We start from the raw sequence: 18,354 nt of genomic DNA, 5'->3' as shown, positions 1-18,354 counted from the left end.
TCCCGCCCCCCGGTGTTCGACTTGAGATGCATTGATACGAGGTTATCCAGGTAGGTAGGTAGGTATATATGTACTTGCACCCAACCAGCCGACCACCCGGCCCTGGTATTGTTCTCATTCCCTCCCTCCTGCATTTCTATGTTGCCCGTCCTCTGAACCGGATCGTAGGCCGAAATCTCTTCCATCTACACGCACAATGGCCCCGTCAATGACTCGAGAAGCGTATCATTCGCTGCCAGACGAAAATGGAGACTCGACAGTTTCCTTCCAAATGCAAGCACGAACAATAGAAAAGGAGGCAGACGAGGCAGCCGCAGAAACAGAGCGATCAGTGACGAATAAGGAGGAGTACATGACCGGATTCAAGCTCGGACTGATTCTCGTCTCCGTCACCATCGTTTGTTTCCTGATGATGCTCGACATGTCTATCCTTGCCACTGTAAGTCGACTCATGCCTCCCCAAGGTCCTCTCTCTTGTGGCTACCTTCGCTAACGCGGCTCATGAGGCCATTCCATACATCACAGACGACTTCCATTCGCTCCTCGACGTGGGCTGGTACGGCAGCGCGTATCAGCTGGCATGGTAGGCTTACTTGACTTTCCCACCACCCCAAGATATAAAATGTGGATGCTTAGGTTGACTGTTTTAGTGCGGCCCTGCAGCCCTTGACCGGGAAGGTTTACACACATCTAAGCTCCAAGGCGCGTCCTCCCCACCAGTTTCAGCACCCATGGTTTCTTCCAAACTAATATGGCATAATCAGTGGTCGTTCCTTGCCTTCTTCCTACTGTTCGAAGTCGGGTCTGCCATTTGCGGCGCGGCAGTTTCGTCATCCATGTTGATTATCGGGAGAGCAGTAGCTGGTTTGGGCGGGTCGGGTTTGATGAATGGAGGGCTTACAATCCTGAGCTCGTCCGTCCCTCCGCACCGACAACCAGGTATGAACTCCCTCATTACCCTCTGACCTGCGAGTTATCCTGCTGACAGTCCATGAACTAGCGCTCCTTGGGATTATGATGGCTCGTGAGTTTTGCCCCTGACGTCGGAACTTGGCATCCCCCCGAGCTAAATAAATCCTTGTCTGCTCCCCCAAGTTGGATATCTTGGCATAGCACTAGGACCACTCATTGGCGGAGCTTTGACACAATACGTGTCTTGGCGCTGGTGTAAGCTGCTTCCCTCCCAAAAAGAAACACGGCTTTGAACGGCATCTCACCCTCCCTCTGCAGGCTTCTACATTAAGTAAGCCTCTCTTGGCAACTATTCACGATAACCGCAGACACTGATATCTATATTTCCAAGTCTTCCCGTGGGTGGAGTAGTAGCCATCCTACTCCTCATGCTCAACGTGCCCGACCAAGTGGTCAAGCCCGGTTGGCGCAAGGTGCTGGGGTCCTCCCTATCGCATTTCGACCTGATCGGATTCAGCATCTTCGCTCCGGCCGCCGCGATGTTCTTCCTCGCCCTGCAGTACGGCGGCAACCAGTACCCCTGGAAGAGTGCCACCGTGATTGGGCTGTTCTGCGGCGCCGCCGTGACGTTCGTCCTCTTCTTCGAGTGGGAGCGCCGGCAGGGTGACGATGCCATGATCCCCTTCTCGATGGTGAGGAACAGGATCGTGTGGTCGAGCTCGCTTACCATGTTCTTCTTTTCGGGGTCCGTCTTCATCACCGGATACTATCTCCCCATCTACTTCCAGGCCGTGCTGGGTGCGACTCCGATAATGAGTGGTGTGGACATTCTTCCCAACATCCTCACGCAGATGGTCATGACGATGGTTGCGGGGAGACTGCGTAAGTAGAAGCCCGTCTTGGGCCACCGGCGAATCTCTGCTGACACACACGACTCAGTTGAGCGTTTTGGATACTACCTCCCATTTATTCTCATCTGTGGCGTGCTAAACGCCGTCGCCAGCGGCCTGCTCACGCTCCTGTCGCCGACCACGTCAACTGGACGTTGGGTTGGGTACCAAATAATCCTCGGCGTCGGGCGTGGCATGGGATTAACCATGGTGCGTAAAATACAGGCTCCCCCAACCGTACCTCTCATGCCCTTTGCTTAATTCATCTCCAACATAGCCAATCCTCGCAATCCAAAACATCCTCCCCAAGCCTCAAATCCCCGTCGCCATGTCGGTCCTGGTGTTCACCCAGAACCTCGGCGGGGCCATCTTTGTCGCCTTTGCCCAGGCGATATTCACCAACAGCCTGCGGCAAACCATCCCGAAGGCCGTCCCATCAGTCAGTCCCGATGCTATCATTGCAGCCGGGCCCAACAACATGAGAAATCTGGTGCCGGCTGACAGGCTCGAGAACCTGCTGGGAGCCTACAGCACCAGCATTGACCATGTGTTCTTCCTTGGGCTAGGTATTGCGGTGGCCGCGTTACTTATTTCATCTATGATGGGATGGAAGGATATCCGGAAGAAGGATGGCATGAACGAGTCGACCGATCGACAGAGCTGATGAGCTCCGAGGTTGGTCTAATTAGCGACCGGGTTTGGATATGCTCATGACTTTGGTGTTGGCAGCCTTGGAATAAGATTTAGATGTTATTAGCTACTAGATTGTGTTCAGTCAACCTCGGGGGTTAAGAGTGGGAAGAGGGAGGGTCCAATTTGATATGATATCCTCTCCACATTCATGAATCATTTCACCCCTGAAGTTGAGCAGCGAGATGATATTAAATCCACGTAAATTAGAGGCTACTTTTGCGTCCATTTCTTTCTCTCGCCAACATTGACATCGACACGCACTTCCTAGCCTGGTCCCGGATCCCGATCCTCTCCTCTCACCTTCGCCCAGTTTACAGAGTAACAACCACCTTCTTCGCCGAAACCCCCTTCTTCTGCACATCCAGCGCTTCCTGTGCAAACTCAAGACCGTTACCCACCACCAGCGGCTCAGGAGCAGCGACATAGTTTCCCCTCGCGAGCGCCTCCGGGAGGAAATCCTGATAAACAACACGACCAACCTCATTGTTCATCAGCGTGCTACCAAAGACAAACTTGGTACGAACACCATTCGTCTTCGCCTTGAACCAAGTCTTCACATTCCACCACACCAGCGACACGACCGCCGAGACAATGCCCCCCACACCCGTCGGCATCTCATCCGGAAACGGGACGCTGATCTGCGCGACAAACTTGTTCCCGCCCCCCTCCGCCCCCGCCGCAGCCGCAACAACATCGATACACGCCTCAAGCGACCCATCGCCGACCGCCACCGCGCCGGCAACCCGCCTACCCTTGAGACACCTGACAATCTCCGCGACGGCGGTGTCAGCGCGATAGTCAAAGACCTGGGCCGCGCCCAGGGTCCTGACATAGTGGAAGTTCCTAGGCGAAGCCGTAGCGACGACATCATACCCGGCCGCGACGGCGAGCTGGACGGCATTACTGCCAACAGCGGTGGAAGCGCCCCAAACAAGCAGCGTCTTCCGCTCGGCCTCGGGTTTGCGGTTCTGGTCCGGAGTCGGGGCCGGGTAATCGAGGGCGAGGAAGTCCTTCTGGAACAGGGCGCACGCGGCGGTGGACAGGCAGAGGGGCAGGACGCAGGCTGCGTCGTGTGCGAGCGAGTCCGGGATGGGCGAGGCGAGGTTCGCCCTCACGACGGTGTACTCCTGGAACGCGCTCTCGGCGGAGCGGTTTACGGTCGGGTCCATGCCGACGGCGTGGGCCAGGACGCGGTCGCCGACGGCGAAGCGAGTGACGCCCGCGCCGACCTCGACGACCGAGCCCGAGAGGTCGCCGCCGAGGACGAAGGGGTACTTGATCCACGAGAAGATCATGTCGCCCCCACACTGCTTGGCCCAGTCGACTGGGTTGACGGCGATGGCGGCGTTCTTGACGACCATCTCGTTGGCGCCCGGCGGAGTGTAGGGGGCCGACTTGACCACGAGGGGTCGGGCTGATTTGGCTGTCAGCCACGCGGCCTGATTGGTAGGCATGAGTGGTGTTGCGGAGGACGGATGTAATGTCAACAGAATGGGCCAGTCAAACTGTCAATGACCAGACCAGTTGAGGAAAGCCGTTACGAGGAGGGATGAGATGGGCGACGTCGGCCTGCAAAGGGAGTGATTCCGGATGCAACTAACGGGGGTCCTACCTCCCGCAAGTTGGGAATCTTGGTGGTGGCCCTCCATGGTGTGTGTGGCTGCAGTTTTTGGTGTTGGGTTGTGGGTTGCATAGCGACGATCCACTCAGATGTCTCTAAATACGAGACGAGGAAAGCCGTTGACGGCGGATCATTCCCTTTACATCAAAGCCGGGGCTATTTTCTTTGGAGTTCGGAGTTTCTTGACCCCCACCCATCCTGGCGTTTCGGAGGCGACCTATGGGAACGAGGTTCCGGCGCTACAGAGATACATTACTGAAACGAGTTAGAAGAGAAATTAGTGGGAAACCAGAAGAACCACCGGCGGTGGTGTACCTTCTCCTGAGGGCCGTCCCGAGGGCGGTTGTAGATCCGATTCCGGGAAAAGAAATCATTGCGAAATCCCGAGCGATAACTCCGCAGTACTCGTCTCATATGGAATTTGGGCTTGAGACCTTCGAATCCGTTGTAGGCGGCATGGTTATTCCAACCGGATGAGCTGCAACCGGCCTGGTCCAGCAAGCAGCGTCTACGCAATATGCCTGCCAGGTGGATTCACTCCGGTTGTGTCGCAGTGACTGACGGAAAACACCGCATTTTGTGGTTGTCCAACCTCCCTTTCTTGTACATACATATTTACATCACCGCCAAGCCAAATGAACGCCAAGCCAGAGCATCGCCAAGCGAAAGCGTCGCCAAGCCAAATCGTCGCCAAGCCAAATCGTCGCCAAGGCCAACGATGAGTCGTCTCAGTTTCCGAAGATTCATCATGACCCGGGCGAGGGCGGCACCACCCCAGGTGCCAACAGATCAAGTGGTGCCTATGCTGTACTTTGACGACACAAACATGACTCGAGGCATGATCATGTGCCACACGATGAAGTTCCACGACGTTCTCGACGCCGATAAGCTGCATAATTCGCTGTCCCGGTTGCTGAGTCTTGGCGGTTGGAGGAAGCTTGGGGGCAGATTGCGCCTTAATGTAAAGACAGCCAAGACCCCAGCCCTGAAGCCAAGATATGTTTGCATTTTCACGAGGAGACGATCCACTGACAATCAAGCTTCACACTAGAATGCAGCCAAGATTGATATCCACATCCCGCAGATGTTCACGCCCGAGAGGCCAGCGGTGCGTTACTCGCAAGTCAAGATCGACACATCCATCGACAACTACCCACTGGCTGCCAAGCTCCCGACGAAAACGACGGAGCCATCCATACAGGCAGGCGCGGAGACGTTTCGATCGCTGGGGTGCCGCGAGGGCGTGCCGACACGCATCCAGGACTACCTGTATTCCGACGAGCCGCAGTTCCAGCTACACGTTGTCTCCTTCACTGACGCGACACTGGTTTCCCTGGCGTGGCCCCACACCGTCACTGACGCAATGGGCAGGCAGGCACTCTACAAGGCTTGGCATCTGGTGCTCGCGGGCAGGGAAGACGAGGTACCGCCGTTCCTGAGCTTGGAGGACGATCCGATGCGAGATCTGGGGTTGGACAAGCCGGCCAAGCCGTGGTTATTTGAGGCCTTGCAGCTCAAGGGCCTGTCGATGCTCTATGCCGTGGTGCGCTACGTATTGGGAACCATCTTCTCGCCGGAAACAGAGGCACGGACAATCTTCCTACCTGCCAAGACGGTCGCAGCAATGCGGAAAAGGGCCCTCAGCGAACTCCCCGCGACAGATCACGAGGGCAAGGCGACGTTCGTCAGCGACGGCGACGTGCTGACGGCGTGGGCGACACAGACGTCGTGCCGGCACATGCGGCCGACGTCAAAGCGCAACGTGCTCGTGCTCAACGTCTTCGACCTGCGGTCGCGGCTGCCGAGCCTGTTCCGGTCCGAGGGCGGTGGCGTCTACGTGCAGAACGCGTCGTTTCCGTGCTTCACCATGCTCCCGGCCGGCCAGATGTTGCGGGACCGGCTGGGAGACCTCGCCATGCGTATCCGGCGGTCGATCCGCGAGCAGGTCGGCGAGGAGCAGGTGCGGTCGCTGGCGTGGCTGCTGCGGAGGGCCTACGACACGACGGGGAACGCGCCCTTCTTCGGGCCGCCTGACAGCTACTTCGTCTTCTTTACCAACTGGTCCAAGGCCAAGTTTTTCGACACTGTGGACTTCAGTCCTGCCGTGGTGAAGAAGGGGAAGGGGGACAAAGAACGAACAAACGTAATGGGCCGACCCGAGTATTTCCACTGGCAGATGCTGGGAAAGGGCTTCCTCTCCGCCCGTAATGCCTTCAGCATCACGGGTAAGGATGCTGAGGGTAACTACTGGATGGGGGGTATTCTACACCCCGAAGTCTGGTCCAATTTCGAAAAGGAGGTGGAGAGATTGCGAGAGGAGCAGCCCAACTGATCAGCAGTCCAACTGCGGCGAGTCGTAATAATTGGTGCATTATTAATGGAATTGGAATGGAAAGTGCAGTAGTGTACACGTTGGGCACTCACGATGTCCACCACCCGCTGATCATTCCAATGAATCCACACCAGGAGGGTGGCTCTCAAGCCGTCCATGAATACGCAATCGGGCTAGCCTAGGTAGCTTCAGGGGCTTCCGATTGGCGAGTCTTGGCAAACTTGCCAGCCACCACAGGCCATGTTGACCTATCGGGCCTTTGTCTACGGAGTAAGTCCAAAACGAAAGATAACGACGGCCCGACAAAGAGCGCGGATGATGCATATACCGGAATACGGATATATGTATTTGTCTCACCGGACTCAGTACAGCCAAGCCCAATGCCTTTCCCAATCCCCCCAGCCAGATTTCCAAGGATGCCACCCATCCTGTGGCCCCTCCAAGCAACCCGTCTCTTGTCTACTCTTTCACAGATCACCTGCTGCTAGTTAGCCCTTCTCCTCGTCAGAATCTCGCCGCCATGGTCTCCCTCTCCGCCATCCAGGCCTCAAATGCCAACATCGCCTCCGCACTGCCGGCCGGCCTCGTCGCCGTCTTTGTGGGCGCGACCAGCGGCATCGGCGAGACGGCCCTGAAGCAGTTCGCAAGGCACACTCGGCAACCCCGCATCTACTTTGTCGGCCGCTCAGACGAGGCCGGCAAGCGGGTCGCCGACGAGTGCAGGTCGCTGAACAAGGACGGCCAGTACAACTTCGTCCGCGCAGACGTCGGCCTGATCCGCAGCGTCGACGACGTCTGCCGCGATATCACGGCCAAAGAGACGGCCATCAACCTGCTCTTTCTCACTCCGGGGACTATGGTTAGCCACACAGGTACGATGGCATCCGCAGACTCCCAGCCCTGAAAACAGGATATATATATATGTTTACTGACAGCGACTCGTGGCCCCCCTCTCAGAAACCGCCGAGAAGCTCCACCTCGCCACGGCCCTCGTCTACCACAGCCGCACACGCTTCATAGTTAACCTGCTCCCCCTCCTCCAACGAGCCACCAGCCTCCGCCGCGTCGTGACCGTGTTCGCGGGGGGCAAAGAAGGCAACGTCGACACAAACGACCTGCAGGCTTGGAAGGTCCCGATGCTGTCCACGCGCGGCCACGTCAGCTCGATGGTGACGGTGTCTCTCGAGACGCTGGCCAAGCAGGCGCCCGAGGTGAGCTTCGTCCACGCCTTCCCGGGCGCCGTCAAGACCAACCTGTCCCGCGGCGCCAAGAGCCTGTCCATCGTGGTCCTGCGCGCCGTCTTCAAGGTCATCGGGCCGCTCATCTACATCCCCAACGAGGAGGTGGGGGAGCGTCAGCTCTTCCTGGCCACCAGCGCGCGGTATCCGCCCAGCGCCGGCGGGGCTGAGGGCGTGCCGCTGGCGGGCGCGGTGGCAGTGGCGCGGGGGACGGACGGGAAGGCTGGGAGTGGTGTCTACTCGGTGGACCAGGAGGGAGAGACGTCGGATGCCAAGGTGGAACTGCTGACCAAGCTTCGGAAAGAGGGGGTCCCCGAGAAAGTGTGGAACCATACGGAGGAAGAGTTCAAGCGGATCACCGGCGTAGAGGCGGTATAGATCGAGCAGACGGGGCTCCTGGGAGAGAGAAGATATGAAGTTTGCTTTGCATTAATTATGTTTTCAATATACCACTAGAGAAAGATACGCTACCTAATTAATCCACATTCTCGGCCAGATTCCTCTTTACAACTAGACTTGGAGATAATATATGCTCGTCCCTATGATCAACCTCCAAGTTGACCTTAATTCCGTCCCAAGGATGTCTGCTTCCGAACTTCCCTTGCTCCCCAGATTCGATCAACCCTCACCTCGACTTTTGGGGAGCGACTCGTCTTCGGCAGGTGCACCAAGTTCAATCACAAGTTAGATGGAGAGCATGACGATAAGTAGCTAAGTATTGAAGAACGGTGGTGGCCTGGATGCAGTTTGACGCTGATTATAATGGACGACCCAGCAGCTCTCTGCCTGCGATACAGGCGAAGGCAGGAGGAGATCAGGGCGCAGCAGGCGGGATGTAAGTAACGAAAACATTACCTTCCAAATGATATTCGATCCAAATTCAGCCACGCAGAACCATACCCAGTTGAGAACTCGGAATCCCGTCCGCTCTCCCGATATAAGCCGCCCAGGGGTTACTTGCGGGTGAAGCAGCCGCATCCGAAAAGGGTCCTGGGGCCCGCCACTTACTTCTGATTGGCATGCATCAACTGCCTCAAACCCCATTGTTGGCGGGGAGGCAAAAGCATATACCTCTACCTCCCACCGCTCCTGCGCTCTGTGCAACAACTTCTTTCTTTTGAATCAACAGAATCTTTCATGGCGAAGACGACCAAATTTCAAGGTTCGCAGTTCAACGTCGATGCCCTTGTCACGTTGGCAGGTGCACTTCGAAACCAGCCATGCACTTGCGATATATCAAAACCACCTACGGCCGGAAGCATGAACTGGGCCGTCATCGTAGCCTTCGATGATGGAGTCGAGTGGATCTTTCGCTCCCCACATTCCGGAATGCGAGCATTTTTTGACGAAAAGACTGCATGCAAGCTACTTTCAAGTGAGGTCGCTACCCTCGAGTACATCAGGTCGCACACTACGGTCCCGGTTCCAGAGGTTTTTGCGTCCAGGTGCGGATATTTTGCAGAGCTCTTCAATATCCAGATCATTTTTAACACAGGAACAGTGCTTCATGTGAAAATGACATCGGAGTGCCGTACATCGTTATGAGCAAAGCGGCCGGGCATTCCCTTGCAGAATACGACTGGCGGTGGCAAGCCCATCAACCACCACAGTCCTCGCTAATCCGACCGCTCCGACCGCTCTCACAAACAGATATGGAGAAAATTATGAGCCAGCTTGGGGCCATGACGCTACAGCTATGGCAACTTCGTCTGAATAAAGTCGGATCCCTGTTCCAGGATGGCAACGATGGTTTTGTGGTGGGGGAGTGTCTCTCCCCGTCGCTCATGTGGCAGCAAAGGGATTCGCTCGAAGGAATCGACCGGGGTCCCTTCAGCGATGAGCGTGCATACTTCAATGCTCTTCTCTCGGCCTACATATCCCACGCAGAGGAGCTTCCCTTGTCACCGCATGCTTTTTTTCGCTCCAGTTCCTGACACATCCGAGTACCCCAGCTGGGCCAGCTACAAAGCGCTGTAAACCGGTGGAACGACTTCGTCACGATTGGGCAGAAGATCGATCACAGCAACAACCGGCTTGCCTACTGCATCGCGGGCCAGCTGATGCGCGAGATGTCATTGCACCTGTGCAGTGGCACGGCTGATGGGGGCTTCCCACTCGGCCACCCTGACCTCAACACCGGGAATATCTTCGTTGATCAAGACTTAAACATCACTTGCATCATTGACTGGACTTCTGCGTCATCGGTCCCACCGCAGAGGTGCTTGCGATCCCTGGATTGCAGGGCTCGGTCTCTCCACCCGATTCGTCGCTCATTGCCGCCTTCAGAGCCGGTTTTGAACGAGCATCCGGCGGTGCACAACTGGGTCCGAACACCTGGGAACAAGCCGACATGATGTGTTTTTTCCAGCGACTCGTGGGCATGCGTGGAATTCGGGACTATCACCACTTCGAGGCCTTCTACGCGCTGATCCATGCCTCCAAGTGGGGGAAGGACGACGACGACGACGAATCTGTCAACATACCGGGGCTGTTTGAAGCCTACGCACAGCGCGCCGAGAACAGATTGCTTTTAGACGAGTTACGTGAGGGAGACTGGTCCGCGGACTACATCCGAGAGCAAGAGCAGGCTAGCTTCGGTAGCGCTGGGGCTGCAAATGATGGCAGGGTGGCCGTGGCGAGGAAGCTGACGCTCATGTTGGAAATGAACAAGAGGTTTGTGGCGGATCGGAGACTGTGGCAGTGGATTGAAGAGGCGCTGAAATACTCTAATTAACCATTGATGGGCCAGGATGGACGTTAGTTGTGTCATCCACGTCCTTTCTTTGCCCTCTCTACTTCTCTTCCTCCCAGTCATCCTGCTCCACTGCCTTCCCCTTGCTCGCTCGAGGCATTTTCTGCGTCAGCGGCCGCTCACCGCCTCCGGATGACCCCGCTTTTGTTCCCGTCAGGCTTCTACAACAAGCACTTTCTTGACGACTTGAGCAAGTTCTTCTCCCTTGCCATATCCTACTTCGAGATCTGGACTGTGCCAAAACTCTTATTTTCGCCATTTTCTTTCGCTCGTGATAAATTTCATCACCTGCAAGCCAGGTCTGCCTCAATGAAGCGATTCCTTCGATCGTTGCGGAACGAAGCAAATAGCGACTGTCAATACTGTCGAGAGCTGCATGATGGACAACTGCGGATCTCTGCCACAGAGCTCATTCAGGGCTTGCTATGCTGTCCGGCCTGTCAATTGCTCTATCAATCAATTAGCCCTTCGGACCTTAGCGATCCCAGAATTGTCTTAGCACACGTCCGCTTATCTGGTGACTCGCAAGTCTCCCACACTTTCGATCCGAAGTCCGAGGCTATGTCTCGCCAGTTGCGCGCAGAAGAGGGTAATCGCGTTGTTGGTTTCTAGAACAGGCTGGAAGACGAGTTGTATCGCTGACTGTCGCAATTATCAGGTTTCAGCAAAGGAGGCTGGTTCGCCGGCCCTTCATATCCTCCTGCGGCTACTTACTCCCCGGTGGAGCGTACAGTGGAATTGTTTAGTCTTGAAGGTCAGTTGTGCTATAACGCAGGATCTTTGATATGCGGGCTTTTCATGACTCAAACCCGTCTAACCAATGAATAGGGAGCACTTCGCATTGGCTTAACATTGGCACTTCGAGACACATATCAACCGCTGCAGATGCCCCTGAATGTCTCGACCTCATCAGAACCTGGGTGTCAGACTGCGACAGGAAACATCGAGGCTGCAAGAAAACCTCATCCGCAATTCTCCCTGATCGAGTCATCTTTGTCGGCTCCGGAGCCGATCCGCACCTCGTCGAATCCCAAGGCACTTTGGGGAAGTACATTGCTCTAAGCCATCGCTGGGGAGGCGAGGTGCCACTGCAGTTGAAGAAGCACACCGCCAATGACTTCAAGCGAGGCATTCCTTTCTCTCAATTCCCAAAGACATTCCAGGACGCCATAACTATTTGCCGTGCCCTGGCAGTCGAATATATCTGGATCGACTCCATTTGTATCATACAAGACTCGAAGGAAGACTGGGAGATCCAGGGGTCCAAGATGGACCAGGTCTATGCCAACTGTTTCCTTACCATAGCAGCAGACGCCGCAGAGAACAGCCACGCGGGATTTATCAGGACTTCTGAAAGGCAGGACTTGAGGACCAAGACCCGGAAACTAGTCTGCTACGGCCCAAAAGGCGAAAAGAGTGAGATTTTCGTCAGGCCGTGGAGGGAGTTTGGGAGCCTGGGTGGATTTGGACGGCACTACTTCGAGAGCCTAGAGCGGGAAGATCTCAAGCCCCCTCAGAGATTGACAGACCAAGGCAGCTATCTGCTTAGACGCGGCTGGGTGTTGCAGGAAACATTCCTCCCCCCTCGTGCTCTCCATTTTCTCCCGGGTGAAGTCACATGGAGGTGTGCCTCGGTCTCTCGGTGTGAATGCCAGCTCCGACCGCACGGTAGCGTTGTGCATGAACCTCTGGATCGTGAACGACCCCGGGAGATCAGCTCCGATGATCTGAAAGAGTACTGGAAGGAAGTCATCGAGCAGTACACGCGACGTCAACTCACTTTCCCCTCGGATCGGCTGGCAGCTCTAGCAGGTTGTGCAAGCCGTGCTCACTCCAGTAGCCCGGACGTCGACTACTACGCGGGGTTATGGTCAGATGCTCTGCCATCCACGCTTCTGTGGGTCGTTGACCGGCCGCCAGTCAACTCTGGGGGACATGGGGACTGTGACAGCCATCGGATTGAGCCTTCTATAGCTCCCACATGGTCTTGGGCTAGCGTTACAGGTTACGTCGACTTTCTGTTTTGGAAACGGAACTTTGATCGCGGGAGTTGGGCAAAAAGTGCTCCTGATTTGACGGTCGTTCATATTCACTGTCCGCCTTTGGGCCAGAACAAGTATGGCAGCGTTGGCGATGCGAAATTGACGGCGGAGGGGTATCTTTGCAAAGTACGTGTTTGGTTGACGGGCGGATCCAAGTGGCATTTCCCGTTCAAGATGGAAGCTCAAAACCTTGATGGAACGCTTAGCAAGGCATCTGGCTTCTTTTATCCTGATACAGAGGAGGTTCTGGCGAGTCTACAGAAAGAGCGTGAATCCGGGATGTCGATGATGGTGGTCAGCGTTTATGAGTCTCGGCTGTTCCTTGTGCTGAGGCAGATCGAAGAGAGCCAGTTGGTATTTGAGAGGATAGGGGTTTGTCACTGCCATGTAAGCGACGAAGTGGTACTTTCAGAGTGGGGACGCAGGGAGCGATTCACGATTGTCTGAAGGGAAATGGGAAAAAGGAGAGTGGTAGATGATAGTACAGGTTTCGTTCCAGTCCATTATAATATGCCATGTTGAGTTTGTTGTTGAAAATAATACTATTGAGCTGGAAGTTTAAAATACGACAAACCACATTTGGCAGGGGCTGCAATTATCTGAATAAAACTACGAATACCATGCAACAATCTCTCAGACAAGTAATTATCCCCCTAGACATCAAGCTGTCACAAGTACGCTATGGGGTATCTCCTTCACCAGCTTAAATCGTGTCAACTATCCAGCATTCGCTTCCTCGATCAGCCCTGCACCTTGGTGAACACCAGACCACACTTCTTGCCCTTGGGAATGAGAGTAAAATGATCCGTCATCTCCATGTCATCATGGGTTTGCTCTCCCTGTAGCCGAACTTCAAACACCTCGATCATCCTCGCGAGCAGAATCTTAATCTCCATAGTTGCCATGTGCTGGCCGAGGCAGATGCGAGACCCCTTGCCCCAGACAAGCATCATGTCGCGAACTTCCTGAGTTCCAGAGTTGATGGCACCATCCGAAATCCACCTGTTTGGATCGAATTTTTCCGGTTCGGGGAAATAGGTTGGGTCTCGCTGGGTTGTGAAGGCTTGCATGGAGACGAGCGTCTACGGGCAGGGTTGGGTGATGGATGTCAGAAACCAGTCCGCTGGAAAGAAAGGGAGTACAAAGTGATAGGCGGGCTTACCTTTCCAGGTACCCAGAGTCCACCAATGTCGCACCCGCTGCCTGTCGTGACCCTGGGTAAGGCGCTGGGAGCAGCCGGATGCAATCTAAGCGTCTCCATCACTACCCCGTTCAGGACCGGCAGGGACTGCAATGACTGGAAGGAAAAACCGGCCTCCCTTGCTCCCGAATTTCGAATCTCGGCACGCAGCTTCTCCTGCCACTCTGGATGGCAACAGAGACGATACAACGCATAAGTCATGGTGTTCCCGGTGGTGTCGGTCGCGGCGAAGACAAGATTGGACACCTCAACACTGATCTCCGGATCGGACAGGGGCTCGGTGCCCGTGGCGGGATCTCCCGCGATGATCTTGGTGAGTAACGAGCGACGGCTTGACTTGCGGCCGTACAGCTTGAGATACTCCTTCATGGCGTCGTCACCGTACTGGGGGAGAAAACAACGTATCCCGTTAGAAAGGCGGTCAAGCAGTATACCAGGACTGGAAGAAACCCAATGGACATACTTTGTACACGTAGTCTCCGGCAGCCATGAATTCTCGCAGCGATTTGATGGGCAGGAGAGCGAGCATTCCGCATAGTAGTGGTGCAAGACCATATAAGGACCATACCAGATACGCATTATCGAGGTGGTGGACGTAGGCCGGAGCTTCTCCATCGCCGTCAAAGGCACCGAACGGCTTTCCCAGCAGGACCTCGCCTATGGGACACCGAAGAGAAGGTCAGAATGCGACGGGGCAAAGATGAAGCTGACAAGTAATACGCCCCGGTTGGACTTACCGGACACATCCAGTGCAGTCATCCGGCACCAATGCAGAGCATCCACAGGGTTCCCGATCCTCTTTCCGATGGCGCTCAGGACCCTGTCAATGACAGACTGGATCAAGGGCTCCATGTGCTGCAGCGAGGCAGGGGCAAATATATGCGCGACGCGCTTCTGCCTCTGGCGATGCTGCTCCGGATCCTGCATCTGGAAGGAGCCCAGCCGCCCAAAGTTATCATACGCCGACGACTTGATGCAGGTGGTGCCGGCGCCGTAGATGGGCTTGACGCAGTCGATGGAGCTGAAGGAGAGCTCGTTGGGGGCCACGCGTACAACTGGCCCATATCTCTTGTGCAGCGCGTTGACGGTGCGCGCCCGCGAGCCCGACAGATCAACAAGTAGGATCCATTTGCTCGTCAACCTCGCGGCGAGAGGCCCTGGGACGGATGCGGGGATCGGTGAGAAAAGCACGTTCTGGGTTACCTGCCAAGCAATACGCGTTAGGGCAACGACGGCGATGGCTGCGACCACCGTCGGGTAGGTGAGATACGATGTCCACTCCATGCTTGCCGAGGTCGATCGCCGGTTATCGGTCTCACACGTCAATCTCTTCTTCAGAGCGAGTTTCAAACGTTGGGGGAGAAGGCCATTCAGCTCGGAGATTCCGACAAAACACCAACCCCACCCACTGACGCTACCCAGTGGCACTGGGTAGCGTCGATACTGCATAGTATAGTGTAGTATAGTATCTGCGGGACCCTCTAGTGTATATTGCTCTGACCCTCTTCCTTGGCCCCGGGATGATGGTCCGGGGCCGGGCGGAATTGGCCCCCGGTAGTCTATACTGTATCCGGCATAGATGGGTTCCTTAGTGCAAGATTTCCCGCCTTAAAACGGCTTAGAGACCTGCAAATGCCTGCACCCCCCCACGCCTTGCATCCGCTGCTGGCGAATTATCTCCCCACACCTCATGCCATTTCTGAGCGATGTGACTTCCCTATTCCTAGCCCTTGATCAAAACACCCAGCGGCCTCCATCCTTTCCACCTTTCCCCGCATTCCTTATCAGCGCAACGTGCTACCTCGTGTGTTTGTCACTTGGCAACGAAGATCGTTAGGACGAAGACAATGACGCAACCACCGATTGAAGTCGACCCGGCGGCGGTTCGTGATCCCCTCGGAAGGAGCGGGAGCATCCTCTTTCTAATAATTAGCTGACATGCCATGGCTCATTGGTTTGACAACACAGGCAAGCGACAATGACTCGGTCATCGATGACCAGCTGTACGAGACAGCCTCCTTCAGCCTCCTTTGGGAATTTTCTTTTTCCTTCACTAATCAGCGGGTGGGAACAGTTCCGAATTCACCGCGTCCTTGACGTCCAGCGTCACCGACTATCCGGTCGAATACGGCCGCCGATACCATGCCTTTCGGTCTGGCGGTCAGTATCTAGAATCCCGGGATCATTCCTGTCACCGCTCGTCACAACTGACCTGTCACATCCAGTGTACTGTCTGCCCAACGACGAGGTCTGCCCCGGCCCTACTCTGCCATCAGACGGTGGATTTCATGCTGACTGTCTCCCCTGACGAAGCTCGAGCTGGACCGCCTTGACTTGACCCATGCTCTCATGACCAAGGGGATAGGTGGGAAGTTGTATCTCGCCCCGATCGAGGCCGAGAAGCTGCACCGGATCCTTGATATCGGAACCGGCACAGGCATTTGTACGGGATCCCCAAATAAACATCCCTGGCTGCGTCTCGCTAACTAAAGGAGGGTCTATTTGCATGGGTGACGATTTGCCAAACGCGGAGGGATGTGCACTCGCACTTCGTCGAATAATCAAATACTAACCTCTCGAGCAGGTCCTAGGGAATGATCTAAGCGCCGTCCAGCCCACTTGGTGCGTCGTTTATTCCAATCCCTGCGAAGTGTTCTCCTTGCTCACTTAGCTCAAGGGTCCCTCCCAACGTAAAGTTCGAAATCGACGATGTCGAAAGCCCATGGTCGCATCCCGTTCCGTTCGACTACATTTTCTGTCGATACATGGCGGCCTGTATCTCGGATTGGCCCAAGCTAGTAAAGAACATCTATAGGTGGGTTCCACATGCAAGATCGAAAATACTACCATGCGATGAGATGCAGTCCAATTAACCAACCATATAATGACGCAGGAACCTGGCACCTAACGGGTGGGCCGAGTTCCAGGACTTCGATCTGCAATACTACTCCGAGGACGGATCCCTGACCGACTCCAGCGATACCATCAAGTGGATCAACACTCTCCTATCGGCCGCCCGCAAGATCGGCCGCGATCCCTGCCCCGGCGTCAAACTGGAGGAGCGGGTGAGGGAAGCCGGCTTCAAGAACGTCACCCACCGCAGATTCAAGTTTCCGGTCGGGCCGTGGCCCAAGGACCGCAACATGAAGGAAATCGGCATGTACAACCTGGCGCAGGTCCTGCAGGGTCTGGAGGCCTTCTCGCTGCGCCTGTTCTGCGACGTCCTTGGCTGGCAAAAGGAAGAGGTGCTTGTCCTGACCAGCAAAGTCCGAAAGGAGCTGAAGAGCCCGGCCATCCATGCGCAATTTGACTTGTAAGTCTCCTCTCGATATTCTTGCCGAGTGCTGAATTCCGCGGAACTGACGAATGAGAAAGCCACGTCGTTTATGGGCAGAAGCCGTGAGGAGAGCGAACAGAGTTGGGATCAAGAGCAAGCCTAGCCAGCACCCCCCTTAAGTTTGTGTCTGTCCGTTTGCGTAGAGGAGATTTAGAAAATTGAATGAAAAGCATCTATGAAGCCACATATCAACCGTCGACATCTTACAGACATACTCCAAGTGACCACACCAACCCCTTCAACCCTCCTCCTCCACCCCCTCCCGCAGCGCCTCCTGCCCGATCCTCCTCAAGTCCTCATTACGCAACGGCTCCTTCTCAAACCCCCGCACTACCTGCCGCAGCATCGCAGCCACCAACTCCTCGGCAGCGACGTTGGGTATGACGTTAGTCCAGCGCACCGCCGCGCCCAACGCCGAGCGCACGACGGTGCTATTGCCGGTGACGAGGCCCGGCTTGGCCACGCATGCCTCGACGGAGCCAGGCGGCTGCTGCGATGCGGCGAAGGAGAGGACCTGGTTCTCCGTCTCGCCCTGGAGATTTTTCCGGGTCAACATTTCTCCTCCATTGTGCCCGTGTCGGCAGGCAGGGGATGGATATCAGCTCACCCGCATCAGAAGATAGGCCGGTAAGAATGACGGCGTCTTGGTCTGGTCGCGCTCGCACGAATGGCCACTCACGTAGAGGAAGCGGAAGGGCCGGGCCGGGCCGGATTCGACCATGGCGCGGAGCCCTGCCATTGTGCATGCGTGGCATATGCGGGTCACCTCGTCGAATGCAATGGTCCTGGACTTGGTCGGCGTGATGGCGACAGTCCTGGATTTGCCGTTCTGTCAGCATTGTGCGGGGTGCTGTTGCTGTGTCTCTGGTCCCTTGCGGGATCTACCGGAATGCCGTAAAAATGTCGAAAATTAAGACAATCGAAGAAAGAGTGAAAAAGGACGTAAAATTACCATATACAGGCGTCAGCGCCGGCAAACTCACGCCGCACATGGTCCGGGTAACTTTCGTAGTCGTCGAGCACGACGCTCCGGAGCTTGGCGGCGTGGGCGGCGCTGGTGCCTTCGGGAGCCGCCACGGGCTTTCGCGCGAGCGCCACCACCGTCGTCGTCTCGCGGAGCCGCAGGCTCTGGCGGAGGACTTCGGCGGCCACAAAGCCGGAGGCGCCCGCAATGATGAGCTTCATTTATTTGCTGTCTACGCCGGCGGTTTGACTGGTGTCTGGAGGAGCAGCTGTTGAGTGCGACGCGTGGTGAATTTCTACGTGCTGGAAACCCACAGCTAAACTACCTACCTACCTAACTGCCCTAGGTACTCAGGAGGGCCTTTGCGCCTGG

General features: G+C 55.8%; 9 protein-coding genes across 9 annotated transcripts; 6 read left to right on the top strand and 3 right to left on the bottom strand.

Moving 5' to 3' along the window:
- The first annotated feature begins 124 nt into the window (after positions 1–124).
- QBC33DRAFT_543096 (major facilitator superfamily domain, general substrate transporter) lies at positions 125–2,720 on the top strand. Its single transcript, XM_060428336.1, has 10 exons — positions 125–439; positions 507–583; positions 651–702; positions 765–939; positions 1,001–1,024; positions 1,096–1,167; positions 1,231–1,243; positions 1,304–1,794; positions 1,852–2,012; positions 2,080–2,720. Exons 1-10 carry the CDS (start codon positions 197–199, stop codon positions 2,464–2,466), a joined length of 1,695 nt encoding a protein of 564 aa, XP_060282195.1. The 5' UTR covers positions 125–196; the 3' UTR covers positions 2,467–2,720.
- On the bottom strand, positions 2,637–4,291 carry QBC33DRAFT_122919 (polyketide synthase). Its single transcript, XM_060422000.1, has one exon. The coding sequence runs from the start codon at positions 3,947–3,949 to the stop codon at positions 2,807–2,809; it is 1,143 nt and encodes a 380-aa protein (XP_060282194.1). The 5' UTR covers positions 3,950–4,291; the 3' UTR covers positions 2,637–2,806.
- Positions 4,292–4,426: 135 nt separating this feature from the next.
- Positions 4,427–6,771, top strand: QBC33DRAFT_543089 (uncharacterized protein). The gene is made up of 2 exons (XM_060428335.1): positions 4,427–5,077; positions 5,168–6,771. The coding sequence occupies exons 1-2, from the start codon at positions 4,634–4,636 to the stop codon at positions 6,446–6,448; spliced, it is 1,725 nt and encodes a 574-aa protein (XP_060282193.1). The 5' UTR covers positions 4,427–4,633; the 3' UTR covers positions 6,449–6,771.
- QBC33DRAFT_543088 (short-chain dehydrogenase reductase SDR) lies at positions 6,772–8,230 on the top strand. Its single transcript, XM_060428334.1, has 2 exons — positions 6,772–7,320; positions 7,406–8,230. The coding sequence occupies exons 1-2, from the start codon at positions 6,969–6,971 to the stop codon at positions 8,062–8,064; spliced, it is 1,011 nt and encodes a 336-aa protein (XP_060282192.1). The 5' UTR covers positions 6,772–6,968; the 3' UTR covers positions 8,065–8,230.
- A 593-nt stretch (positions 8,231–8,823) lies between these two features.
- QBC33DRAFT_579267 (uncharacterized protein) lies at positions 8,824–10,420 on the top strand (the record flags this gene model as incomplete). The annotated part of the gene is made up of 4 exons (XM_060431123.1): positions 8,824–9,131; positions 9,188–9,586; positions 9,656–9,890; positions 9,929–10,420. The coding sequence occupies 4 exons, from the start codon at positions 8,824–8,826 to the stop codon at positions 10,418–10,420; spliced, it is 1,434 nt and encodes a 477-aa protein (XP_060282191.1).
- A 327-nt stretch (positions 10,421–10,747) lies between these two features.
- On the top strand, positions 10,748–12,927 carry QBC33DRAFT_454017 (HET-domain-containing protein; the record flags this gene model as incomplete). Its single annotated transcript, XM_060424711.1, has 3 exons — positions 10,748–11,027; positions 11,097–11,196; positions 11,271–12,927. 3 exons carry the CDS (start codon positions 10,748–10,750, stop codon positions 12,925–12,927), a joined length of 2,037 nt encoding a protein of 678 aa, XP_060282190.1.
- A 103-nt stretch (positions 12,928–13,030) lies between these two features.
- On the bottom strand, positions 13,031–15,190 carry QBC33DRAFT_543079 (cytochrome P450). The gene is made up of 4 exons (XM_060428333.1): positions 14,419–15,190; positions 14,145–14,338; positions 13,643–14,065; positions 13,031–13,562 (listed from the first exon to the last, which is right to left on the bottom strand). The coding sequence occupies exons 1-4, from the start codon at positions 15,128–15,130 to the stop codon at positions 13,221–13,223; spliced, it is 1,671 nt and encodes a 556-aa protein (XP_060282189.1). The 5' UTR covers positions 15,131–15,190; the 3' UTR covers positions 13,031–13,220.
- Positions 15,191–15,340: 150 nt separating this feature from the next.
- Positions 15,341–17,213, top strand: QBC33DRAFT_543075 (S-adenosyl-L-methionine-dependent methyltransferase). The gene is made up of 10 exons (XM_060428332.1): positions 15,341–15,564; positions 15,650–15,684; positions 15,756–15,841; positions 15,907–15,929; positions 15,995–16,124; positions 16,177–16,212; positions 16,264–16,303; positions 16,359–16,496; positions 16,575–16,994; positions 17,057–17,213. The coding sequence occupies exons 1-10, from the start codon at positions 15,529–15,531 to the stop codon at positions 17,082–17,084; spliced, it is 972 nt and encodes a 323-aa protein (XP_060282188.1). The 5' UTR covers positions 15,341–15,528; the 3' UTR covers positions 17,085–17,213.
- A 43-nt stretch (positions 17,214–17,256) lies between these two features.
- QBC33DRAFT_571197 (uncharacterized protein) lies at positions 17,257–18,353 on the bottom strand (the record flags this gene model as incomplete). Its single annotated transcript, XM_060430591.1, has 3 exons — positions 17,971–18,353; positions 17,626–17,833; positions 17,257–17,550 (listed from the first exon to the last, which is right to left on the bottom strand). Exons 1-3 carry the CDS (start codon positions 18,201–18,203, stop codon positions 17,257–17,259), a joined length of 735 nt encoding a protein of 244 aa, XP_060282187.1. The 5' UTR covers positions 18,204–18,353.
- Position 18,354: the final 1 nt, after the last annotated feature.

The sequence above is a fragment of the Phialemonium atrogriseum genome (genome assembly GCF_030411735.1).
Source record: "Phialemonium atrogriseum strain 8032-3 unplaced genomic scaffold QBC33scaffold_17, whole genome shotgun sequence".
Taxonomy (NCBI): domain Eukaryota; kingdom Fungi; phylum Ascomycota; class Sordariomycetes; order Cephalothecales; family Cephalothecaceae; genus Phialemonium; species Phialemonium atrogriseum.
The sequence above is the reverse complement of the archived record's forward strand: the minus strand, read 5'-3'. Positions and strand labels throughout refer to the sequence as shown.